The sequence below is a fragment of the Macadamia integrifolia genome, chromosome 13, assembly GCF_013358625.1.
Source record: "Macadamia integrifolia cultivar HAES 741 chromosome 13, SCU_Mint_v3, whole genome shotgun sequence".
Taxonomy (NCBI): Eukaryota; Viridiplantae; Streptophyta; class Magnoliopsida; order Proteales; family Proteaceae; genus Macadamia; species Macadamia integrifolia.
In genome coordinates this window covers 26288288-26313341 of record NC_056569.1, presented here as the reverse complement: position 1 = coordinate 26313341, position 25054 = coordinate 26288288, and the positions used below count along the sequence as shown (strand labels likewise).

General features: G+C 35.9%; 2 protein-coding genes across 2 annotated transcripts; one reads left to right on the top strand and one right to left on the bottom strand.

Moving 5' to 3' along the window:
* Positions 1-5626: 5626 nt before the first annotated feature.
* On the bottom strand, positions 5627-13044 carry LOC122058905 (CBS domain-containing protein CBSCBSPB5-like). Its single transcript, XM_042621616.1, has 14 exons — positions 12488-13044; positions 11472-11640; positions 11260-11392; positions 10995-11165; positions 10779-10857; positions 10550-10663; positions 10089-10155; positions 9786-9891; positions 9633-9691; positions 7629-7741; positions 7419-7552; positions 6907-6992; positions 6710-6799; positions 5627-6181 (listed from the first exon to the last, which is right to left on the bottom strand). The coding sequence occupies exons 1-14, from the start codon at positions 12616-12618 to the stop codon at positions 6008-6010; spliced, it is 1626 nt and encodes a 541-aa protein (XP_042477550.1). The 5' UTR covers positions 12619-13044; the 3' UTR covers positions 5627-6007.
* Positions 13045-20747: 7703 nt separating this feature from the next.
* Positions 20748-21343, top strand: LOC122060001. The gene has a single exon (XM_042623122.1). It carries the CDS (start codon positions 20964-20966, stop codon positions 21171-21173), a length of 210 nt encoding a protein of 69 aa, XP_042479056.1. The 5' UTR covers positions 20748-20963; the 3' UTR covers positions 21174-21343.
* Positions 21344-25054: the final 3711 nt, after the last annotated feature.

Here is a 25054-nt window from a genome sequence, read left to right as displayed (position 1 = left end):
GATTTATACCGTTTAATTGGGTCTCATGTGTATAAACACATTTATATTTGGTGAGGCCCTAGCCATTAGAGAGGGCCTTTTGGAGGCAATTTCTGAACACACTTCCAATTTGATCGTTGCGAGTGATATCCTAGAGGTCATTTCACGTCTACAAGATTGTTCCAAGACTTTGACGATGTCTCAATTCGGTCAATCTTGGCAGATAGACGCCACCTGGTCTCCTACCTAGGCCAGTGTTCTTTTATTCATGTTTCAAAGGATGGAAATTGTGTAGTAAATTCCTTTGCAAGGGAGTGCCTTTTCTGTTTTGGAAAGAATAGTTTGGCTTAATTTCGATCCTTATCTATCTATTCATGTTTATACAAATGATGAGAGTGTAATCTGAGTACATTTTACCAAAAAAAAAGTCACCTAGTTTCAAAATCGACGTTGTGTAAAAACATAGAATTTTCAATTTATGTGTCAAAATGTCGTTCTAAATAAATTTAAAAAAAAAAGTGTTTAGTGAACCTATTTCAATAATGATTACCCTAATTATTTATTTTTTTTATATTTGAAACGAAATCGAAATAACGAAATAAAGTTTTATCGTTCTATCATTTTATGTTTCTATCATTTTTATTTTTTCCCTTTTATTCTAAAAAAGCGAAAACACTAAGAATGCGTTTGGTAACGTTTCGTGTCAAAAACGAAAATTTCAATTTTTATATCAATTTTTTTTTCTTTTAATGAGACTGGAACGATAGAACTACCTTTTGTCGTTCCGTCAATTTTTGTTTCTACCTCCTTTTTTTCACTTAAAAAAAAAACACACACTATAAATGCATCAAACGCTTTATTTTGTTTTTTCGTTCTTACAAAATAAAAAAACTCCTGAAACTTTTTGGAACGTTAGCAAAGTAACCTAAATCGACACCAAACACTTTATTTTATTTTTTTATTCCCATAAAACAAAAAAAAAAAAATCACAAAACTTTTATAGATAGACTACCAAATGCAACCTAAACAGATTATAAACAGTCAATCTCGATCAGGAATTCAGGATACAAATTCGCACTATGAATATGCAGGCCTAGGAATCGATCGGAGCGGTTTTGAGCTTTAATGAATCAGTTTCGATGGAACCTGTCGGTCCGGGCCAGCTTTTCAACCCCAGACATCTTGTCGGTTTTCAATTTTTCTTTTTTAAGGTAAAAACATCTTGTCGTCTTTCTCCTCTGATTATTCCGTTTCATTTTATATTCATCACGTTTTAAACGAGGGGTTAGATTCTTTTGTTTTTAAAATTGTAAAAGCTTTTGTCGGAACGTAGAGCACGAGTCATGGGCCTCATGGCAAGTTGTAAGGTGGAAGGTGGATCTCGAAAGATAGAAAGACCTCCCCAAGTTGTACATATGACTTTTATCGAATATGGCAACTTTTTCTTTATGCATATGATAATATTGCTAAAATATCAAATTGACGCATGTCTTTATGTTGTCCTTTATAAGCCTCTTGAATTTTTCTCATTGTTATCCCCTACCTTTTATATCATATATATATATATATATATATATGAAAGGTTTTGTCCACATACACACATTGCTTCTAAGCCTTCAATCATTGAATGAGAGAGGAATAAAGGTTGTGTAATACCATTTATATCCCTATTAGATGAAGAACCATGTATAAAACATTTTTTCAATAGACTTGTCCACAACTTTACTCGATTACTCTCATAGGTTCTAGTCATTATTCATGTCATACAAATGAGGGGTTACCTATTCCTAATGGTCAATTTGAGCAAACAGCAAAGGGTATCATATACATGAGAGATGACGGAATAGTGTTGTAAATAAGGGCAAAGTGATCATTTAAGAGAGAGAGACTGAGACAGAGAGGGTGTGTGTGCACGTGCTAGCATACCCTTTCTTGTTGGCTTAGAGATACTTTTTTCCTTTAAATAAATACTAAAAAATATTAGTGACTGATAATATAAGCCTTGTAGGGTTTTTTTTTTTTTTTTTTGACTTGCTAACTTAGAATAGAACAAATATGAGAGCAAAAGGGATAACCATGACCGATGATATAATATAATATTAGATTCAATTTGGTTAAGTTTCCTACACCCACAATAAAGAGGAATCTCTTCAACGGATGACCAATGTCGAAATTGAATGGGACTTTTAGAACATTGAAAGTATATTTCGTACCTTCAACATAGGATGTAGGTAATCATGACAATAGGTGGGTAAAAAGTTCACAGTAACTGATTATAAAAAACTTTCTCCCCAAATTACAATGTTAATCCAAATCCATATCAAGGTCAAAAAGCACCACAATCTAAACATAATATGAAAAATAACTTTAAAGGTACAATTCAACATTGGCGTGAGCTTTTCTCTTTATCTTTTTGTTCGAAAAAATAAATTTATTGACACTAATGCTATATTATTGACACCTTAAGCTCCACTTGGCTGTAATGAAAATTTAAAGGGAAGGGAAATTTTTATAATCATTACCCCATATGATTGTAAAAACTACTTAATTTTTTTAATCCTATTTAGTAATGATATATTTTACATGTAATTTTATTTTACATATTATAGCAAAGGGTTTTGAATGCAAAGTAAAGTGAATTTTTATAACCAAATATGAAATAATTTGAAGTCAATGTTAAAGTCACATAGGTAATGATTAGATATTTATATATTTTTTTTTAAGTATGAAAATTTCCCTTCCCTTCCTTTTAATTCTCCTTATAACCAAATGTAGCCTTAAGAAAATTCCCAAAAAAAAAAAAACATGTTTAACACTCTTGTATCACCATGCTATTTAATTTGATAAAACAAGCTATAAGAACCATTTTTTAAGTTAAACATATCCTTTCTTTTAGGAAATTTTCTTATTGACACTCCTTGACTTGTTAAATAATGTGGCATTAGACATTTCACAATGACTCATGTCAGATATTTATTGTGTAGTCATTGATAATAATAATAATAAACATAATAAACAAATGTTTGATATGACCCACAATGAAATGAAATGGCTTAAATATATGTTTAAGTGTGGGTTTACCTTTCCAACCTTATAGTTTCTTCATGTCTTAAGATCTTGGACTGGACCTAAAACTGGCAAGGGCCTAAATACTTAACTTCATATTTAGTTGTGAGAGAGAATGTAGAAAAGCTTCTTTTAGGGGAAGAAAATGTTTGGAGGAAATATATTTATAGACCAACAAGTCTATAAGGTACCTGTAATTTGGCGTTAGATCTTACCATGTGGAAGGCTTGAAGTGGTAATTTAAAAAATATATATATATATATATATATATGGATATCTAAAACACTGTTTAGAATGATCATATGTCAAATTTTATAATTTGATTCAATCATGCATGTACCCTTTCAATATATTGGTATTTTCCTTTGTATTTTTTAACTTTCCATTTTCTTTCAAAAAAGTTACATCTTTTCATATAAGTTCAAAGTTTGTTTGTCACTAGGTCAACTCCAATTGGCCCGAAAGTTGACACGTGAATATAGAACCTTGGTGTCTCCATTTTCAAAAAATTCCAGCTTCATCTAGTTTGCCATGTTATTAATACTTGTGTCATTCTAGATATTGATTATCTTTGAATCTGCGGAGAAATAACTCCCTTTTCTTGTTACATTGACCTTAAGAGCGGTGGCAAACAACCAACTTGGTCAATTGGTTTGTGCTTGCTCGCCAAAGCTTGGGGCCTAAAGGCCACTCTATGGTGCAAAAAAATAAAAAAGAAAAGAAGAACGCATTAAAGAAAAGTGGGTTTCACACTCTCACCTACTTTATATAATTTTTTTTTTTATCTACCTAACTAACGGTTCCTCCATGGAACTTTCACGACAGCTACTACTATAGGTGTGAAAAATCGTTTGCAGCCTACCATAGAGTTAGGGGAGAGATGAGTGCATTAAGGAACAAGGTGAAAGACAGGAGAGTCGACCCCGTGACATCCTGAGACACCTGCACTCTACTGATAGAGTACCAACCAACTGGTCTTCTTCCACTTCAATTCTTTTCCTTGCATTCTTCCATGGTCTCAGACTCTCAGATTCTTTCACTTCCAATCTTCACAACAAAATATATCCTCATAAGTCTTGCTCTAGCTAAGGGGCATACATTTCACTATTGTCAAAGAACAGTGGGTTTCACACTCTCACCTACTTTATATAATTTTTGTATCTGCCTAACATTTCCCCCCCCCCATGCGACTTTCACAACAACTACTACTATAGGCGTGAAAGTTGTCTGCAGCCTACTATAGAGTCAGGGGAGAGATGAGTGCATTAAGGGACAAGGTGAAAACAAGAGAGTTGACCCCGTGACATCCTGAGATGCCTGCACTCTACTGGTAGAGTACCAACCAACTGCTCCAGTAGTTGTCTTCTTCCACTTCAATTCTTTTCCTTGCATTCTTCCATGGTCTCAGACTCTCAGGTTCTTTCACTTCCAATCTTCCCAACAAAATATATCCTTAGCAGTCTTGATCTAGCTTAAGGGGCATACATTTCATTATTGTCAAACACAATATCACTCCGTTAAGTGACAACAAGAGATGTTTTTGTGTCTTCACAGTGCTTGCATGCCCCTTTTTTTCCACCATCACTACTTTTTTTGTTCTCCTATTGCACCAATCACCATGAATTCAAATGTAACTTGAAGGAAGCATGAAGCTGCAGTGAATCATAACAATTCCATATAAACCCTTTTTGAAGAATGGTAAAGCCATGATCTAGTAAATTTACATTAAGTCACTCTATGGTAGGGCTCAAAAAAGGTCAATTAGTATAAACCCCCCTAACCCCACCCCCCTCCCCCCAACAAAAAACAGTTCAATTACTTGGCAACTGCAATATGGTCCACTCAAAATGTTAGATTTATATATATATATATATATTATATTTAAGTTTCAAAATAAAGTCTTTCTTTTATGTGTTTTGATTGTCTTGTTATGATGTGGGACCCCTGAGGTCAAGGTAGTGAAAAAGTGTCAATAACACCCTATGAGAGCCTTAAATTCCATTCATAGCCATTACCAAGAATGGAGAGGTGGGCAAAGAGCATTGATTGGGATTAATTCAATTTATTGAATTAATTCCCAATTCATGTCCATATGACATTATTCTCCAATTAACTTGCCATTAGTTGGAGATTACTCTTGGAGATTCAAAGAGGGTGCAAGAGTTGGTTTTAAGTCTATATAAACCCAACCAAATACCTTGCAGAGACAAACATTCACATATTGACATTCCATCCATTTCTATTTGTTGTGACCATACAAGTCTTTCTCTTCATTCCATTTTCTCTAAGTCTTGTGTAAGGTTAGAGGGGACCATTATGCTGTAGCTTTTTGCTCTTAGAAGGAACTAGAAAAACTATCTCATCTTCTAGTGGGAGGTTATTTTATCTTGGATGTAAAGGTGCAGAACAACTCTTGGCACTAGAGAGCATCAATTATCTTAAGGGCAGGGGCAGCACTACAAGTGTGACTCAACCTCAATTCAATTTGAAACTTCTTTAGTTGCTATGGTGGTAAATCAACATCTATTTCAAGTTTTTCCTCATCTCATTTCAGCTAAGGATCAATACTACAACAGCATAGTTTATACTGCAAAACTTTGTATTGCAATTTGTATCTTGTAAAAAATTGTAATACAATTACCCAACACAAAATTGTCTACATATATGTATACAAATAGGAAACTTATGCTTCCAAAAAAAAAAAAAAAGGTAAATTTTATGCAATTACCAGCAGCAGATAAACTGACCCTCTGAAGATTTTATGACATCAGGCCTTCCATTCTTTATTTTTTTCTCCCCCACCCCCAAATTTTCAGAAGAATCCATTCAAGCCATATTTCATGTCCTGAAAAATAGAACGATGCATGCCGTCGAATATAGAAGAGGCATCCCTTCCATACCAATAGCTGCTTCTTCCAACATCTTTGTGTGCTCCAGGCTATTCTTGGTAATACCAGTAGATCTAACTGGATCTCTGCAAATATGCCAATACACCAAGTCCAGCAACGACTGCAGCCCCTGCTACAACAGCACTGTATGCAGAAGCCCATGCGTCTCGGTGTGCATAATCTAAACCTCTTGAACCACCACAACCCTGACCATCTGACCCTGAATAATCTAGATGCAACCTCAAACTCTGTTTTACATTGTCAATCAGAGTCAGAGTGTGGGGCAAAACTAAATCATAAATACAACAACAACAATCATAACCTTATCCCAACTAAATGGGTCAGCTACATGGATCCGATATGGAAATTAAAAAGTAAAGAAGCATAAAAGAGAGGTTAAAAAAAAGAAACTTGGGGGTAATAAAAGAAGGTAAAGCAGTATAGAAAGACGCATCATGGAAACATCCCCTATAGGGGGTAAGCAACACGGGTAAATCACAAATCAGGTAACATTAAACATCATCATGACTAGGACATCAACTGCACCAATTTTGACCATTAGAGGTGTGGACTAGAGCAAGTCAATGTTAGAGGCCTAGAGGGTTCCCTTGGATCAAAGTATTAAAACAGAAAAGAGCAGTGGGATGGTGTCCAGGTTTACACCAAATAAATTGTGTAATAGCATACTTATAGAGGAAGTCTCACCATTAAATGACCCTACAACACATGACTACCTTCATTTTCCTACATAGAAAAGGGGACAGGAGCCATCATACCTTCAAACCGACCTGCCTTGCATGGTCCACAGCTGCTATAAGATCACCATCGGATGCAATCACGACTTTATCATGATCTTCGTCTTCATACTACAAATAAGCAGTTACAGAAACATTTAAACAGATGAAAGACCACCAGCATGCTAAAGGAACTACAATAACAAAATGTAAAACAAGACCGATGGGTTTCAAAATACCGAAATATGGGGCAAGTGGTTCCGATTAATGTCGCCACCCACCCTTTGGAGGATGGAAGTTAAAAGATCTGTCAAACTATGAACATCTGACAACAGCACAGTGAAAGGAAATCAATTCCGTAGTATTATCACAAAATCAAGGAGACAAGGAAACTAGTTACACTAATCAAGAATCTAGGGTCAGCCTGCAGCACTACATTGTCCCATCTGGGTCATCTCCTAGGCCGGGAACCAACGGTCACAGCCATTCAATTATTTCAATCTACAGGCTTATTGGACTACTTTCCATATCAATATTGACAAGCAATAAGTTGGATGATAATGAAGCCAAGATCATCAAAGTGCATTGGTTTCCCAAAGATGGTAGTTATACTATAAAATCCATCGAACAAGTTCTGACATACTCCTTTCATTATGTGGCAAAGTTCATAGAGCGTGTCCTTCACTTCATCTCAAGCACCTTATCAGCAGATGTTACAATTTTGGTTAAGGGGATGAAAGCAGAAACATACCACTGTTGAATCTGTGCATCCAGCCCTTTTTATCTTCAATCTTGAAGCCAAAGCTATTAGGCAAACCAAATGAACCAGAAGGTGCAAATCTCCCAGTCTCTGTTCCATCAGAGGCCAATTTCAGTGATCCCTCACTGCAAAGGCACTAAAAGACAGTAAGAAACAATATTAAACATAGAAGTATCACTGCAGTTATATAAGAGTGAAAACCTCCGTGTCTCTTCTTCATCATCCATAGGTTCCAATGCCATGGCAGAATCCCAAAATGTTTGCATCACATTGTTTGCTGTCTCGTTTCCAACCCCACTACCCGTGCCTCTCACCTTATTTGATAACAGATACATTAGAGTATATTATTTATGGCAATGGAAACATTCACAATTAATAAAGTAACAAAGAATCCTAACCACACATTTGAAGAATGGAAGAATTATTTTATCCTAGGATTGGAACTATGATTGTATAATAATGTTCGATGTACAGGTTCCACACTGATCATTAACATGAACAAGTAATTTATGTTGAAAAATAGATATTCCACACCGAAAAAAATAGTTTGTTAGAGACATACCTCAGAAAGATGAAAATTTTACAGTCAGCAATAAAGGAAAAGCATGAATGCAAAAAAGAAATAATATTATGTGGTAACGTGTCTTTTGTCCAGCCTCTCAGAGTGATGCAGATAAATCACATAAATGAACTTATTTTGGGAGATATAAAGACTTGGATGGGTTCATATTTGTTAGGCATTGGGTTCAATGGGTTTTTATTCTAACAGGCCATATTACTGAGCCTAAAATATGAGTAGGACAAATGAATATGGGATTTATAAATTACCTAAGTTGTGGAGTCCAGTTAGAGTCCTATGTTTTATTACAATCGTTATTGAACTGTTTTAATCAGGCTAGATTGGGTCTCTAATCTCTATAAGACCAGCCTTATTCAAGTAGTTAGTATCCTGGTCGATAAAGATCACCTCCAAGGTACGCTATTGGCTGGAGGAGTTTCAAGCTTAGTTTAAGTCTATGTTCATTCTTTTTATAAGATTGTATGAGACTTCAGCCTGAACATGAATTTGAGCAATGAAAGTAGCCCTTTTGCATTGGTTCTGTTTTGATTCAGAGCTCCCTAGTATGGTGATTCAGTAGTGCCCCTGGTAGGTAGAAGTACTGGTGGCGATTCCAGACCTGCAAATCAAGTAGTGATCCTGATCATATCTTTTCTTTCCCACAATTGCATATCGGTTCCTGTTTAAGGGCATTAGTTATGCTATCAAATTCTCTGGTTCTATAGGTATTAAAAAATCCTAGCCTCAGAAGGATGCTCTCATTTCCTCAAATCTGTCTGTCAGATTTAGATCATATTTTACAGACTTGATCGACTGCTTGCATTGTCCTTCGACTGGCATTTCAGACTGATCAGAATTGTTTAAATCGAGTTATCTGTTTTTTTCTGCCCCTCAAACCTTGTTCTATCCCTATACCTGTGATCCTGTAGCAAGCTGATCTATCAGTTATCACAGTCTCACTGGATTTCAATGGTTTGGGATTAGGATTGCATTACTGCGAGGTTCAATGAGCCAATGATGTACTTTAAAACTACTTGGTTACAAGGTAAAAATTCCGAACATTTCAACATCCAGAGAATTGTCAAAATACTAGAATTGTGCCCACATAACTTAGTACTTCTTTTTTCTGATAAACTACCCTTATTACATTGACTCCTCTTTTTAGCAATGTTGGACAACATGGGCAATCCAGACTATCCAACAGAAAGATCTTTAAGATTGAACATGCATTTTCTGGCCCAGATCATGTCTGTTCTACCTTTAAAAATCCCTAGAGATTTGTTTTGGACTTTTACCCCTGTCATAGCAGCCACAGATGATTCAAATCCTTAATGAGAAAACACTAATAAAAGAGAATTTCCTTTTGGCATGCAGTGTGAGGATGGCTACTTATGGAGCCTTCACCCTGAGGGACAAGGCAATGGTGGCTAGCAGAAGGCTGGAAGCTGGAAGCCAAGAACTTGCCACATGAGGATCTAGGAGTATTAACATTTATACCAAGGTTGTGAAGCTACAATCAATGCACCCTAGACACAGTCGCACAGACTACATATAGTTCCTTCTGGGAAAGCACTGGTAAAAATAACGGCAGAAATGAAACCCATAAGAGGAGCATAAGATGACCACAAAGTGGTGATGCAACTTACAGTGGCTATAGCTGCATGAGTGATATGGATTACATCAATAACAGCGACAATGCATCCATCTGTAGCACGCAATCCAAACTTACCAGAAATTAGGATTAAAAAAACAGATGCACTATCACTAAATTTTTATTTTCTATCTGAATGCAAAAATACCTCGATCCACAACAGGAAGATGTAAAAATTTCCCATCATGCATAGTATGCAGAGCATCAACAATTGGTGTATCAACTGTTGCACATTCAGGATTTGGAGTCATGACCTGGATAATGGAGTACAACACACGATGCTTAGACATCTAGAGAAACTGCAGTTCATTCACAAGAAGAGAAAAAATAACACATGCTGCTTGATAACTCGTTTTAATGAATAAAACAGAATTCAAAATTATTGTTACTAGAGGTTAACAAATAAGCAGTTTCACTTGAGCTGGAGAAAATCATTTGTGTAATGTCATACCTTCTCCATAGGAGTTGACTCTGGCGAAAGATTTTGTGCAATGACCCGCATCAGAATATCTTTTGAACTAACAAAAAGGTAATTGAGAAATAGATATTACAATCTTTCCAATTTCTTTAAATTATAAAAGAAACCCTGGGGGGGGGGGAGATGGAGTTAGTTTTGGATAAGAGAATGTGAGTTTCACAGAGCATATTAGGGATGTAAAATAGATTGGATTCAGATAGGAAAAGGTTTGAGGTATACCTAACTCAATCCAATCAGACACAGATCAGATTTAGATATCCGTTACAGACAACTAAAGTTGAAATAAAGTTTAGGACTTGGAACCTCTTGAGTCATAACTGAAAACCTCAAACAAACTAAGCAAATAGGCATAATTGATACCTATGCATGTTTTGGAAAATTACACACAAACAGAAAAGTATACGATATGACAACAAGCCTCAGAAGATACTCACGTAAGAATTCCTCGAGGTTTATTCCCAACAGTTACAATTGCAGAGCTCAAATGAACTTCGAGCATCTTTTTTGTTGCAGTTAAGACTGAATCGGTGGGTGAAACTGTCACTAACCTGAAAATTTTCAGTTTCAGTCAAAATTTCATAAGGCCATGCCCCCATAAAGCACCCAAAAGAAAATGGTTCTGTAAGATAACAAAAAACAATGCCAAATAATGATATTACCTACTTTGAATTCTCTGGAATGACAGTAGACAATGAAGGCCTAAACATTCGCTCCCTAAGAGTCTCAATGAATGTGTTAGAACCTGCAAATTAACCAACAATAAGCTTCTTAAGATTACCAAAATCATATTTTGACGAGTCACACATAAATTACTCCATAAGGAATGGGACGGGAGGGAGGGAAGAAAAGGAAGCAAAATGCCAGATACTTTCCACCAACCAGAGATTGAAGTCCCCCAATGCTTTTCCACTCCTTCAACAGCTGCAGCAATGGCCTTTCCCTTCTCAGCAGCTCTTTCCATGCGCGCAATTGCATCATATAGACACTTTGCTATATCAAGTAAAGCAATCACCTCTCCACTCTCCACAACAGGCAAATGCCTAAATTTCCCTGAAGATATATATTTATTGGGATTTCAACTTTATTAAGCCCATGAGCAAATATGTTTAACAAGGAAATGGTGCACTTCAAAAATTGTACGAACCTAGCACCATCTTCTGCAGAGCTTCCACAGCTAGTGTGTCTGAAAGAACAAAAACTGGGTTCCTTGTCATGACTTTGGAGACAGGTGTTTCCTCAAGGTTTAGCTCATGAGCAATTACTCTTCTTGCTATATCCTACAAATCAAATAAACTAGGACACCTTCAGAAATTTTCTAAAATAAATGATATTTCAGAAACCTTTAACAACACATACCTTGTCTGTTAGAATTCCACAAAGTAAAGCATTTGAGTCTGTGAGCAATAAAGCATCAACTCTACGAGCAGCCATCCGACGGCAACCCTCAATGATGGTAGTATTTTCAGGTATTGTCAAGGCTTTTGATAGCCGCAAGTGCTTTACAGTACGCTCACCAGATCGGATCCTGTCAATGGCGTAAGGAAAGAGAAAAAAAAAGGTGTTATTATAATTCGACTTTCAGTTTACATGCTTTAGTAACATTATAGTAAATGAAGGGAGCAAAGAAGCAAATCAGTGCCGGTCTAGGTCATGGCATAACCTATCACGCTAAGAAGAGAGGCTCCTAATACACCAATTTGCCAGGGACAGAACATGGGAGTTAGGACATTCATGAAACTCCATACTTTTTGAACTTGCAACAATAAGTAAAACCTGTACCAGGTGATGGAGTTAAGAGGGTTCAAAACCAAAGTTTCAAAGGGAGGGTATATAAATAGGCACAAACCAAAGAATCAATTTTAGCATTCAGGATAAAAAAGCAAGCAAATTGAACGGAACATTTTCAGGTAGCCAATTGTTGCCGCTGTTGCTACCAAATAGAAAAATATTGTTGTCATAAAAAACCCAAACTTCAGGTGGGAAATATAATCTGTCATCCACATAAAAAGTTTGCTCATTCCTGTATGGAATCCGATGAACCATAACTATCCATTCATGAGGACTAAAGTGTAAATGTTTCGCTTCCTCCTTAATAAGAGTCTTCCAATATGAAAATAAAATAGAGCAAATGAAAACAAAATCCAATTAATAGAAGGAATGATTTGCAGACATGAGGTAATCCACATAATATAAAAACGAAGCCATTGAAAAAAGAATCCAATCAATTTCAGTAGTCATTAGGATCCACCATTTGAATAGACAGGATAAAATAGTCCCAGGATCCAAATCAAAATAGTACGAGGTTCTTTCACCCAATTAAAACCAACCAAGGTTAGAAAAAAATTGGACAGCATAATACTAATGAACCGTACACGGAACGAGATGAAGAAATCGATGTATGCCCAGTTTCACTGCTTCCATTCTCCAAAGCTTTTTTCTTTCCATGTGATGATGACTTAGACAGAGTTATGCTCTTCCTGGAAGAACCTCCTTGACCACTCATCTTCTCCGCTAAAACAATATTCACCAATCACCGCCTCTTCTGGAAACGCAAAATCCAAAGGATTTCACCTTTTCCTTGGCAAGGAGGAACCAGCCAATCGATTTATTGGTGTATTTAAGACCTCCCTCCCTGCAGAGAATTTCTGAAGAGTGCGTGCAGTCTGAAGTTCTGAGTTCTGATTAGCAAAAGACAGAAATCGCCGCCGGTAATCTCACCGGATTTGCAGTTCCGGTGAAGAAAACCTGGCGGCAAGTCGTTCTTCGGAAGGAAATGAAACCCTAAAGAGGGATCGGTATTCGATTATTTCGTTGCACCAAAGACTCCAAAATTTCAATGGTCAGAGTACCGTCAACGATTCTAACAGAAATGCTCCAATTTCACAGCATAATAGAAGAGCTTCCATTGATGCGTTATCTCTAGGCCAGAAAGGTTTAAATTTAAAAAACGAGGGGTGATTGGGTTAAAGTCTGGAGTCTGGACCAAACCGACCGAACCTTTATAGGTTGGTTTTGGTTTGGTTTTCGTGAACCAGTAAATATCGAATTGGTTCAGACCAATCAAAAACAAAAACCAAATTGAAACCAAAAATGTTTGTTGGATGACTACCAAACGCAACCTAAAGGATTATTATATGGAAAAATATAACTTCTAGTTATTTTTAATGTATATATAAACGACCAATCGAAATTGAGTCGGTGACAACCCGGTAAGATTGAAATCGAACTTTGTCTTAACGATTTGATTTTCGTTTAACCTATCTAATATATCATATTACAATTGTTCACTTGAAATGAAATCAGACCGAATCGATGGTTGATAGGAGACGAAAAATGATTTTTTTTTTTTAATATTAATATTCAATTGTCACAAGACTCTTATATTTTCATGTAGATAGATGATATGTCTACTCCAACTGTGAGCTCCAGGAGACATAGTCTCATTTATCCATGTATCAATTTTGTGCACTATCTCAAATTCAACAAGAATAAAAGGTCTAGGTATGAAAAATAATGGAACTAGAAGGCTCTCTTTTATGTCTTGTGACTTTTGAAGATGTTACAAGTGTTTATGAAACCAATAACTACTCTTAGTATTAACTTTTTAATGGCTTATCTGTTTCATTACAATTTTTTTTTTTTAATTATATTTTACATGAAAAATGTTTTTAAGATTAAAGAATTTAACAATCAAATGATATTACAACTTCATCTCTCATCTTTGATTGGTGATTACATATCAAATTTGAGGAAACAACATGTGAGAAGAGTAAAAACAAATTTAGATAGACATCAACTCTAATGCATCCTTCAATGTCGATATGTGATAAGGAGAAATTAATGGAAAACAAAAGATACAAGAGAGAAAAGGAAATATAGTTAATTATGAGGATTTTTTTTTTGGATATATTTTTTTTCCACCTACCCCAAACAACAATAACAATCATAATTTTATTTCAACTAATTAAATGGGGTTGGTTATATGAATCTCAAATGTTCAACAAAGCAAAAGAAATATAAGATAAACAAAATGCAACAAGTATAAGACAATACTAGAGATATGTTTTAACAATAAAAATATAACAGCATCCCAGGAACATCTCCTACAAGGGGTCGGCTATGCGAGTCTTTGTCATCCACACAAGTCTATTTGCGATCATACTAGATTTCAGTCGTACCAATTGCATATCTTTCCTTACCACTTCGTTAATTGTCATTTTGGGTATGTCTCTACATTTTCTGAAACCCTCTATAAGAATCTGGTTACTTCTCTTGACTGGGGCATCCATAGGTCTCCGTTACATATAACTATATCACCTTAACTGACTCTCGCTGAGCTTGTCCTGATTCGGGGTGACCCCTACTTTATTTCTAATACAATCATTCCTTACTCTATCCCTCCTGGACTTGCCGCACGTCCCATGTTAAGTCCTCATATCTAATGCCCCCAGTTTCTTCAAAATACTCTTCTTGACTGCCCAACACTCCACTCCATAAGTCATAATTGATCGTATTATTGTCTTATAGAATTTTCCCTGGAGTTTAACCGGCAAACACTTGTCACATAACACTCCTGATGCACTTCTCCACTTGTTCCATCCCACTTTAATTCTGTGAGACATATCATCCTCTATATCTCCTTATTTGCTAATGATTGATCCCAAGTATTTAAAATAGTCTCTCTGTGGTAGATCTCGGTCAGCCAGCTTCACAACCTCATCACCCCTTATAGCCTAACTAAAGGTATACATCATATACTCTATCTTTGTTATGCTTATTATAAAACCTCTTGATGTTTATAAGCTTGACCTCCAGAGTTCCAATTTAGTGTTAACCCCTTCCACAATGTCATTTATCTGTACAAAACCATCGGTGAATAACATGCACCATGGTACTTGATCTTGGATATGTTTGGTAATTCATCCATAATGAGCACAAACAAGTAAGGTTTAGGAAAGATCCTTGATGTAATCTAATGGTAATTGAGAATTCACTACTTTAATCTTCTGGCATTTTTACACTCGTCACCACTCCCTCATACATGTTCATCAAGATATTAGAGACCACCCTAGGCAAAAGAAAAAAAAAAAAAACTGAAATTATGTAAACATTTATCCCAAAAAAAAAAATTATGTGGATAAATATACCCCAAAAGTCCTTTATTCACATGTTAAATTTTAATCATAATAAAAAAATATATATTTTTTCCCCGACAATAACCAAATTTGACAAGTGATAAATAGAACTTTTAAAAATCCATTGAATGATGAAAATTTTCCATTAATAAGTAGGGCACTTAAAAATATATATAAGGAATTAACCAACACATGGTAGGGTATAAGATGAGTTTGAGTTTTAAAATTCATAAATAGCAAACCAATACCATTTTATAGGTATCCTTATATTTAAAAGTCTTGTATCACTTTTTTAAGTGACAAAACTTAGTTTTAGACTAAATATGCCTTCCAAATTCCTATCTTTCAAGACTTAAAAAAGTGTCCTTTTGTTCTTGGGTACTTCAAATGTTTACAATAAAATTCCCCAACTCATCAAAACTCTTAAACAAACATTCAACCACTAGTGATTTTTTTCTTTTTAATCACAATAAATAAATTCATTAAGAAGAAATGATTGAATCTACATCATTGTAGGTTTCTTTTCTTTTTTTTAGGTAGAAACATCATTGTAGGATTGAGGAGTAGAAAGAAATATTCTCTCAGTGAAAACCCAAAGGCTAAGTGTTTCAAGAACATTATCACTTCATTAGTTGGTTTTAGACAGATTCTTAAGTTTAGATAACTAAACATGAACATCCCGAAAGAGAGGAATTTATCTAAGGGGCCAATTGCAATTCCTATGGTGAGTCAAAAAGAAATTAGAGATTAACAGAATTAATCCATATCTCCCCATGGTTCCATCACACCTCCCGTACATATAACTTCGATGAATAGTCCTCAAAATATGCTTCAATGGTGCTTCTTATCATCATATCCTAATTCAATCAGATACTTGATCTTACTTGCGGTGCTAGCTGGCACTTGTCTTTATATCTTAATTCAATCTGATACTCTTTTGCGTATAGACATGCATCCTCATATGTGTCCCTCCTACGCCCCACCTGGTATGCTTATTAGTCGTATTTGTTTACAAGAAAAAAATGGGTGGGTACTTTCTTGTTGTGGGCCACACGTTAAAATAAATCACCCAATTTCATTTTTTTTTTCTTTCTTCTTCACAGATTCACAGAAACAACCTTAGGAGAGACCACCGTCCCGAGCAATACCCTGCGGGCCCCCACATCCACTGTTGCTACAATGCCGAGCAAACCTCTCCTACTTGCAAGAGTAGGGTCAGTGTTGTAATAGAGCAAAGGTTAAAAAGGGAAAGGAGAAGAAGAAGAGCTGCTGGATAAGGCAAATAACTACGTAGAAAAGAAGATCATGAACATTAAAGAAAAAAAAAAGCATTGCAACACCCTCCGGCCCCTCATCCATCGCCATTGCAACTGTCGAGCAACCCCTTTACACTACTGAACACCCCCCTTAGAAGAGACTCCCCGTTCCGAGCAATATCCTTAGGATTTATCTTTGAACAGAACCATCACAACACCCTTAGGGCCCATTTGATAACATTTCAACAAACACGTTTCCACCAAATCTGTATCCATAAACGGTAGAAATTGAACAAAAAACGTTTGATAAAACTGTTTCGTTTCATTTGTTTTCAAAAATAGAAATAGAAATTTCTACCTATTTATGGTTCAAGAAACAACCTAGGCGAAACAAGTTACCGTTTCTGGAAACGACTTGTGGCCATTATGTCACCGGTTACTATCGACTTCCAGAAACATGACTTATCAAACACCTTCAATTCCGTTTCTATTTCTTCTTGAAATAACAACGATAGAAATTTTATCAAACGGGCCTTTAATACTTTACCCTCTCTTCCCCTTTAAGTGGGAATTTGTATAAGGATAGGGTGGAAAAACTTCTATGCCATGCCAGCCGACATTTTCCTTAATTTAAGGTAGACTAGTATGTTCATTCTCCCACCCCCCAACAATCAAGCAACCAAGATTTTGAGTATTTTATGAAAAGCATCCCAAGTATCCCACCACCTTTTTTCTTTTTTTTTTTTTTTTCATAAAAAACTTGGACCTTATTGTTCCAGTTATCACTCAATCTCTGTTGATCTCTTAATTTCTCAATGTTTTGTCTTATCAATTATCAAAATTGTTTTGTTTTATCAATTATCAAATTCTAGTTGGACTGAAACTTGACATATAAGCAAAGAACTCTCTATTAGTCTATTTTATTCACAAAATTTCAGTTCTATCCAACTCACCACATGATATATATAGATATACAAATCATGAATTTGTTGATTAGAATCTCGATCAGAATTGGCTGCTGATTCTACTTACTTGAACCTTAGTGTATCTTAAACCCCCGACCATAGTTAGCAAATTCGGATTCGGGAATTATTCGGACGGAGAATTATTCGGAATAATTTGATTGATTAATTTAAGAATTCGGTCAAAAAAGCTTATTGGGTTTTGTTTTGTTTTGTTTTGTTTTTTTTTTTTATTTAAATATTGTTTAAATGGACCGAATAATTCGATTTAATCCGGTTCGATCCGAATTATTCGTGTTTTATATTCACTTTTGAAAAAAGCACGAATTTTTCTGAATTTTATTTTTAATTCGGATTCAGTCAGAATTTTTGATTAAATTCGGAAAAATTCGATTCGGCCGAATAATTCGCGAATTATTCGGACGAATTGATAACTAGGCCCCCAACCCCCCACCCCTGACCATAAAATAATCCTCTGTTTTTCTCATCCCTGTTTTTCCTTGTTTTGCTACCTGCAGAACGCGACACGTGGATAACTTTAAGACCAACGCACCGGATGTAATAATCCTCACCTAATCTTGACCGTTGGTCTCCTTGTTGTCCACGTGTCACGTTCTGTAGGTAGCCAAACAAGGAAAAACATGGATGAAAAAAACAGAAGATTTTGTTCCCCCGACCCCCCACCAAAAAAATAAAAAACATGGGAGTACACTATGCCATCTCCTCATATTGCCATCATTCGTTTTTTTTTGCATCTGTTTTTTTTTTTTTTTTTTTTTTTTTTTTTTTTTTTTTTTTTTGGGTGGAATTTTTTTTTAGTATCTGTTTAATACTATTAAAGGAGAGAGAGAGAGAGAGTCTCACGTGGTGGGTTGTCCGAAAAGAGAGAGCCATCTTATAGAATGGGGGATTGCGTGCTTTAAGAGATGATCCAAGTCCACAACGTCAAGTTTGCTACCACAAGGCCCACTAGCCCTGGGCTGATGTCTTGTTTGTGCAGTGAAATCTTTTTCCAGAACTTTAAACAAAAGAACTTGATTTCATTTATGCTATAATTTTTTTCTAAGTTCGGAGTTCAGAATTCAGACATGTTATTAGTTTATGGTGAAAGTATTCCTTCACCCATAGGGGAAGAAAAATTCCTTCGACACCATGGTTAAAGGATCAATATTGAATATGGTATTGGTCTCCGCTGATACTAATTCCAATTAGACGGACTTGCTCACGTTTTTCTTTAAAAATTGATTTTAGCCAAAGATGGATATCAATTGTTAGAATCTCCATGGAATCTGTTTACTTGAAACCCCAAACCTAAATTCTTAACTTCACTCTCAAAGTGAATGAAACTTAAGAATGAAAAACCTCAATCTATGAAACTCTAAGCCATTAAACCTTAAGTATGAACTCTAAGGTGTTAAAAAATTCCAAATTGGATTGGCTGATCCATATACGAATCCTAGGGTTGCGACATATTATGGCTGATTCCGGTTGATTATTTATCGATTTAGACAGATTCCAATTCCAGATCGGATCAGAACCAGCTAGACACGATTTGGTTTTTGGTTCCAGGTTTTAGGAACCCTAGTGAACTCCTATCAATAGAGAATTTAAAACAATATCAAGATCGTTTTGTTGCTTCTCATTGGTATGCTCCTTGTGGTGCTTGCACTCTCGATTCCATAAGTTTTTTTTTTTTTGGTAAAAATAGGTTATGTTTGAAGAAAAAAAAGGGGAGGGGGAAGAAAGAAAATCCATAAATTAATCATTATTGCTTAGTTTAATAAAGACAATTTTTTATGCATGATCATGCCTTACAACCGTTGCATGAGAGTGCGGGGTAGAAGTGTAACTATACATTCTCCATTTTCTCTCTCTTTCACACACACATCGAACTATTGAAGGCATGGCTGTGTACTTACATGGTTGTCCGTAAAACCTTTTTCTTATTTTATTTGAGAAAAAGGAACCTGGAATGTAATGTGGTCCTTGTTCTCGGACACGAGAGAAAAATGATTGTCCCACTTTTCATGAAAGGTAAAAATTCCACCCCTATTGATGTTTCTGCTACACTCTCATTTGTCCCCATGTTGGAGTAGGGGTCACATTGCCTTTTAAGATTCCTTGAAATGCAATGTGACCCCTACACAGTTATCAAATTCAGATTCGAGAATTATTCGGATTAATTCGTTTAATTAATTCAATGATTAAGTCAAAATATCGATAAAAAAAGCGGAGATAATAAAATTCGAGATTGGATTTTGATTTGGGAATTATTTGTTTACAAAAATAAAAAGTGGACAAAAAATTCGGATGTTATTTTTAATATTTGCAATACTTGTTTCATATCATCTATCAATTGTCATATGTACATAACATACAAATGATATAAAAATTAAAATTTTAAATTTTAAAGATAAAATATTACATTTAGCTCTTTTTTTTTTTAAACTCATTTTCTATTACTCAAATAATTGAATAAAGAGAGACTGAGGGGGGAGGGGACTGAGCATAAATTCAACTAGACCCACGTTATCCACCATACATGTTCACCTTAAAGACTAGAGAGAGAGAGAGTAATGACGGTAAGACTTAGTCAAACCAAAATGGGATGAGAGATTTTTTTTTTTGTAGAAGTGTGAGAGATTACCTTAGGAAAGATAAGTTTTGTCTATTTATATTAAAAAAATAAGAAGAGTATAACATTAGGATAATAAATGCATAATAACCACACAGTTCTAAAATCTTATTGACTTATTCAAAATAAAGTTTTATTATTATTATTTATTTATTTTTTATTACATGGGATAAAATTAGGTTATAATTCGGATAAATTCGTTTCGGCCGAATTATTAGTGAATTTTAAAAAAGTCAATAAAGTTCGAGAATTTTTTATTTGATTCGGATTCGGACAGAATTATTCATAAAATTCGATAAAATTCTATTCGGCAAAACTATTCATGAATAATTTGAAAAATTTAATAACTAGGGACCCCTATGCCAAGGAGGGATCCAATGAAAGTAAACATAAAAGCATTAATAGAGGTAGAGTTTCATCTTATTTTCATGGGGGATGAGGTGGTCATTTCGTCTCAGCGTTCTGTTTTTTTAATTTCCTTTTTTCATTTTTTTAAACAATTCTTCCTTCTAAACAAATCCTTAAATTTTTTCCACGTGCCCGAGCTGATTGTGCAAATGGGACGGCGGGAATAGAATCCAAGCTGACTTGATTCCCTAACCTTCACTTTTCCCATGTTGGCAGTACAGTAGTATCGCAGTAGCCTTCCTCGTTGTCCTGTAGCTTATGGGAGAAAGAGCAAAACCCAAACCCAAACCCAAACCCCAACCCCAACCCCAACCCTTTAATCCTTTAAATACCACCACAGTTCACAACTTCCGACTTGGAACTCTTTTCGATTTCTCTTATCGATTTCCTTCTCCTGCATTACATCTCTAATCTAGAGATTAAGAGGGAGACGAAGAACAGGAAGAGCAGAGATGTCAGATTGGGGACCAGTGTTCGTGGCTGTTGTTCTGTTCGTGCTGTTATCGCCGGGTCTGCTAATTCAGGTTCCAGGTCGGAACCGTTTCATCGAGTTCGGCAACTTCCAGACTAGTGGGGTATCGATTCTGGTTCACTCCATTCTCTACTTCGCTCTCATCTGCATCTTCTTGCTTGCTGTTGGAGTTCATGTTTACCTTGGTTGACGATGATCAACATAAATTCCCTCCTTGTCTAGGGTTTATGAGTTGCTTCGCTTCCGTTCATACCCTGCTCATTTTGTTAGTTTTATATCTCTGTTGTTCTTTGTGCCATCAATAAAATTCTTATTTGAGTGACATGTTATCATAAATAATTTTAGTTTTTATTTTATTGATTTTGTGAGCTATGCTTCTTTTGCTTCCCAATTTCTGTTTCAGCTTGGGAATATTTGTATTTTTATTTCTATGGTCTTATCGTTTGATCCACTGGGCCCAAGCAATTATAGATCCACTCTGATTAAGAAACTCCTAGCTCTTTCCATTGTGAGAGTGGAATAGGGTTTTAGGGATTCTATTATAAATAGAATACTGACGGTCCCTGCAGCCATTACTTTACTTAATGCCTTATTGGTTTTGGGAGCACGGCTTTCTCACAAGAGCAAGTGCACAGAAAGAGAGAAAACCCTAGAATAAGAGGTTGCAGAAGATCTCAGTAGAAGGACTCCACTTGCATAGTTCGTTATTGTCATCTTCATGGGAGTAATGTTTAACCACATGGTATTCGTATTTATGGTTCATGTCATGGTTGTCCCATTGATTATTATAGATATAGTAAATCTATATGGTTATGTATTTTAAGATGGGATACTTTATTGTTATGGGTTTAGGGACTACACCCATGATTAATCTTTTGTGATTTGTTGATGATTCTTGTATTCTAAATTCATATGTTTAATATGGTAAAAGAATCCCCAACACTTATTGCATTATCACTATGGGAAGTGATCCAATGTTCTTACCGACTTGTTTTGTGTGAGGAAGAATACTGTTGAATTACTTCAATGACTTTTAATTTTTCAATGGAAGAAACTGGAAGCATATAATTCAGGTTTCCATCCTGGAGTTAAAAATTTTAAATTTACAATTTAAGGGCTCAAAAATCAAAACGAGCCAGCAATAGGCTGGAAATATTGTAATTTCTGGGCTGATTGGTTCATACTTCATGGCCTTATTTCATTAGTTTATTGAAAGGAAGAACCTAACTTGAGTGTTTTAGTTTATGCCATTTCCACTGTTGACCTTGCTCTGCTGGATTAGGTGGCTAGAGATGTTACAAGCCTCTATTTTCACCAACTTCTCTCAACTAAGCCTTACCTCAAGTCCCAACTACATGAGATTGGAAACATGGTTACTGCCATGCAATCCAACTCATGTTGCACCACCCTAACTTCTGTTAATTCATAAGTACCTTGCTTCTGCCATTAAACTCTATTTAAAGTCATGCTGGTTGTCAAGCCTAGGACATTCATTTATTTTGTCACATCACCTCTGAAATGATACGCCTTTTGTTAACTCAATTCATCACATTTGAATTCTTCTCTTGGAAGCAATGGTACTTCACTTATCCATTTAAATTGGAGAGTTCTTGTAGGTTTGGGATTCGGTCTCTCTCTCTCTCTCTCTCTCTCTCTTAGTAATGTCCTTGGTATGTCTCGTGATCTTAGTAGCGCATAGTGGGAATGGGAACATGGAAGCTGGTATTTCTTTGGGAAGAAAGGAAAATGAAGAAAAAACTTGGGGGGGGGGGGGGGAGCCAGCAATTTGGATCACCCAGGGTGCATACACATTCTCTTTCCTTCTGTTTTCCCTCTTGACTATCTATTTAGGATAAGTTAACGATGCATATTAGTTTTTTAGAAGTGTTCACGCTGGAGTTTTTGCATTTGAAAAAAAAATAAAAAAATAATAATAATAATAAAGGGTGGGGGGTTATAATCATAAAGTCATGAGCCCTCATATATGAGTGAGCTATTTATGTGACCCTCCACCTTAAGGTTTGGGAGGCAGAGTATGTACAATTTTTAGAAACATGGTGACCCACCATTCAAAGTAGTTACTCCTTTGGTTGAAGCTGCTGAACTGGATGCTATAATCATGCGTGAAATAGCTAATGCCTCCATCTTTGTCATTGAGACTACCTCTACATGCTTGCCACCAATGGATGACCCATCTCTTGAGTTCACACTCTTTCTCCTCACGTTCTTTCATTTTTCCTTTGCTTACAGTCTCCTCTTGAGTACTGCAACTCCTTCCTCTCTGTCAAGGACTGTGAAAATCCTTTAATACATGCATATCCAAGGTTCTAGAGATAAGTTAATTTTGAAATCCACACAATAAGCCAGATCACTCTTGGCTATTTCAATCGACATGGTGCCTTTGATCTAGGGAACTGTTCGATGAATGAAGCCAAAGAAGAAGAGAGCAATGGTGATGGAACAAAGATAATGCACCAATTAAATGTAACAACTAAAGAGCATTAGTTGCAGATACTATGGGAGCTTCTTGTGTAATTAGTGTGTCTTCCTGAAGAACTTTTGAAATGGATGGACATCCCAATGAAATACCTGAGATCTCACTGGCAGGCTCTGGAGAAATTAGATTTAGTGCCTGTCTTAAATTTGATTCTTTGCTGTTTTGGGCTGAACCATTAGAACCAGAATCGAGTTTTGGTCTGTGTAGTTATGTTCATCCCAGGACTCATTGACCCATTGTTTGATGGGAATAATCACTTTTTAGGTAACATAATTCTAGCTCATCTTTACATGACTCTATACAAATGAGCCTGGAAGAGAATTCAATCTAACAATATATATTGATGAGAATCAAAATTCAACGGTGTAGTAGTTTAACCACTGCAACCCTAATAACTGTTGAGATAATTCATTTGGTGGGAGGAATGATTATGCAGTTAAATAATGCAAATAACGGATCATCTGAGGATTACAATGCAATTCAGTAATATGGATTTAAAATTCAAATGCGAGGAGTCTATGGACAACAGACAAAAGGTTCCAACTTATTTGATCTTATTCCTGACATACAGAATGCTGATTGCAGCATGGATCATCTCTTGGATTTGGCTGTTCTATGGACTAGAATACTATTGTGGTAAGTTGGATCATAACCTGAATTTTGGAGGGAGTGGATCTTTCTGTAATTGGCACTTCTATAGTGCAAAATATTAGTCATAAAATGTCTCTGCTGTTCAATGCATCAACCTTTGTGCTTCTGCCTTTTAGGCTGGCATTTGATCAGATTGTATGTAGCCTGTACTTGTGGCTGATCCCAGAGGCAGCTCATGCAATGTGCTTGTCCATTGGCTATTTCTCCCATCAAGGAATGCCTTGGGATATTTCATTATAGAATATAGATGCTGGCAGTTATTTGAAAGAGGAAATTGTAGGTGGAACCACTGGAAGAAGAACAAAGAGAGAAAAGAAAACAATAGCTCAATAGAGATCGATGGGGGAGTGCATTATTGCCATTGCTGTTGAGGAAAGTTGGTTGACAATGAAAACAGTGCATAATTGTGATCAATTTGCTTTGGATTCATCTAAATTTCTGGTTCAAACTTGATGGTGACAATTTTGGATCTGGTTAATTGATGTTATTTCTGTTTAAAATGAGATTCACGAAGCGTTGTCTATCGTGTCCTTGTCACTCAAGCCAATAAGTTCTCCAGTGAGAGAAGGATGACGCCGAAAAGAAGTGCATGGCCAGAGCCACTGGTAGAATGTTAATGATTCTCTGTATTTTTTTCATTTCATAGATAGAAAATTCACACACGGTTGTCACAGCGTCTAGGTGATCCAAGGCGTTAGAGAGGGACTGGACCCAAGGTAACACCAACCAGGAACCTAGGTGATGCCTTGACAACTGTGAACTCAGGTTGTGAAGCCATCCAATGGCAGCTATTGGAAGGCTAGATGTTTGATTAATTTGTGATTACTTGTAAATGCTAGTTTGGTCGATATTAGTATGGACCTCAGATGTAGTTCAGAAATAATGGTTGCACGTGAGCATGCAGGGGGGGGGGGGGGGGGGGG

Bases quoted from the DNA above. Each gene is read 5' to 3' on its own strand.
- LOC122058905 (XM_042621616.1), bottom strand. From the start codon at position 12,618: ATGAGTGGTCAAGGAGGTTCTTCCAGGAAGAGCATAACTCTGTCTAAG. The intron at 10,664-10,778 runs GTAGGTAATATC...GAAAATTTTCAG, and splicing joins GTCATTCCAGAGAATTCAAA to GTTAGTGACAGTTTCACCCA. The intron at 6,182-6,709 runs GTATGATGGCTC...AATGTAAAACAG, and splicing joins CAAGGCAGGTCGGTTTGAAG to AGTTTGAGGTTGCATCTAGA.
- LOC122060001 (XM_042623122.1), top strand. From the start codon at position 20,964: ATGTCAGATTGGGGACCAGTGTTCGTGGCTGTTGTTCTGTTCGTGCTG.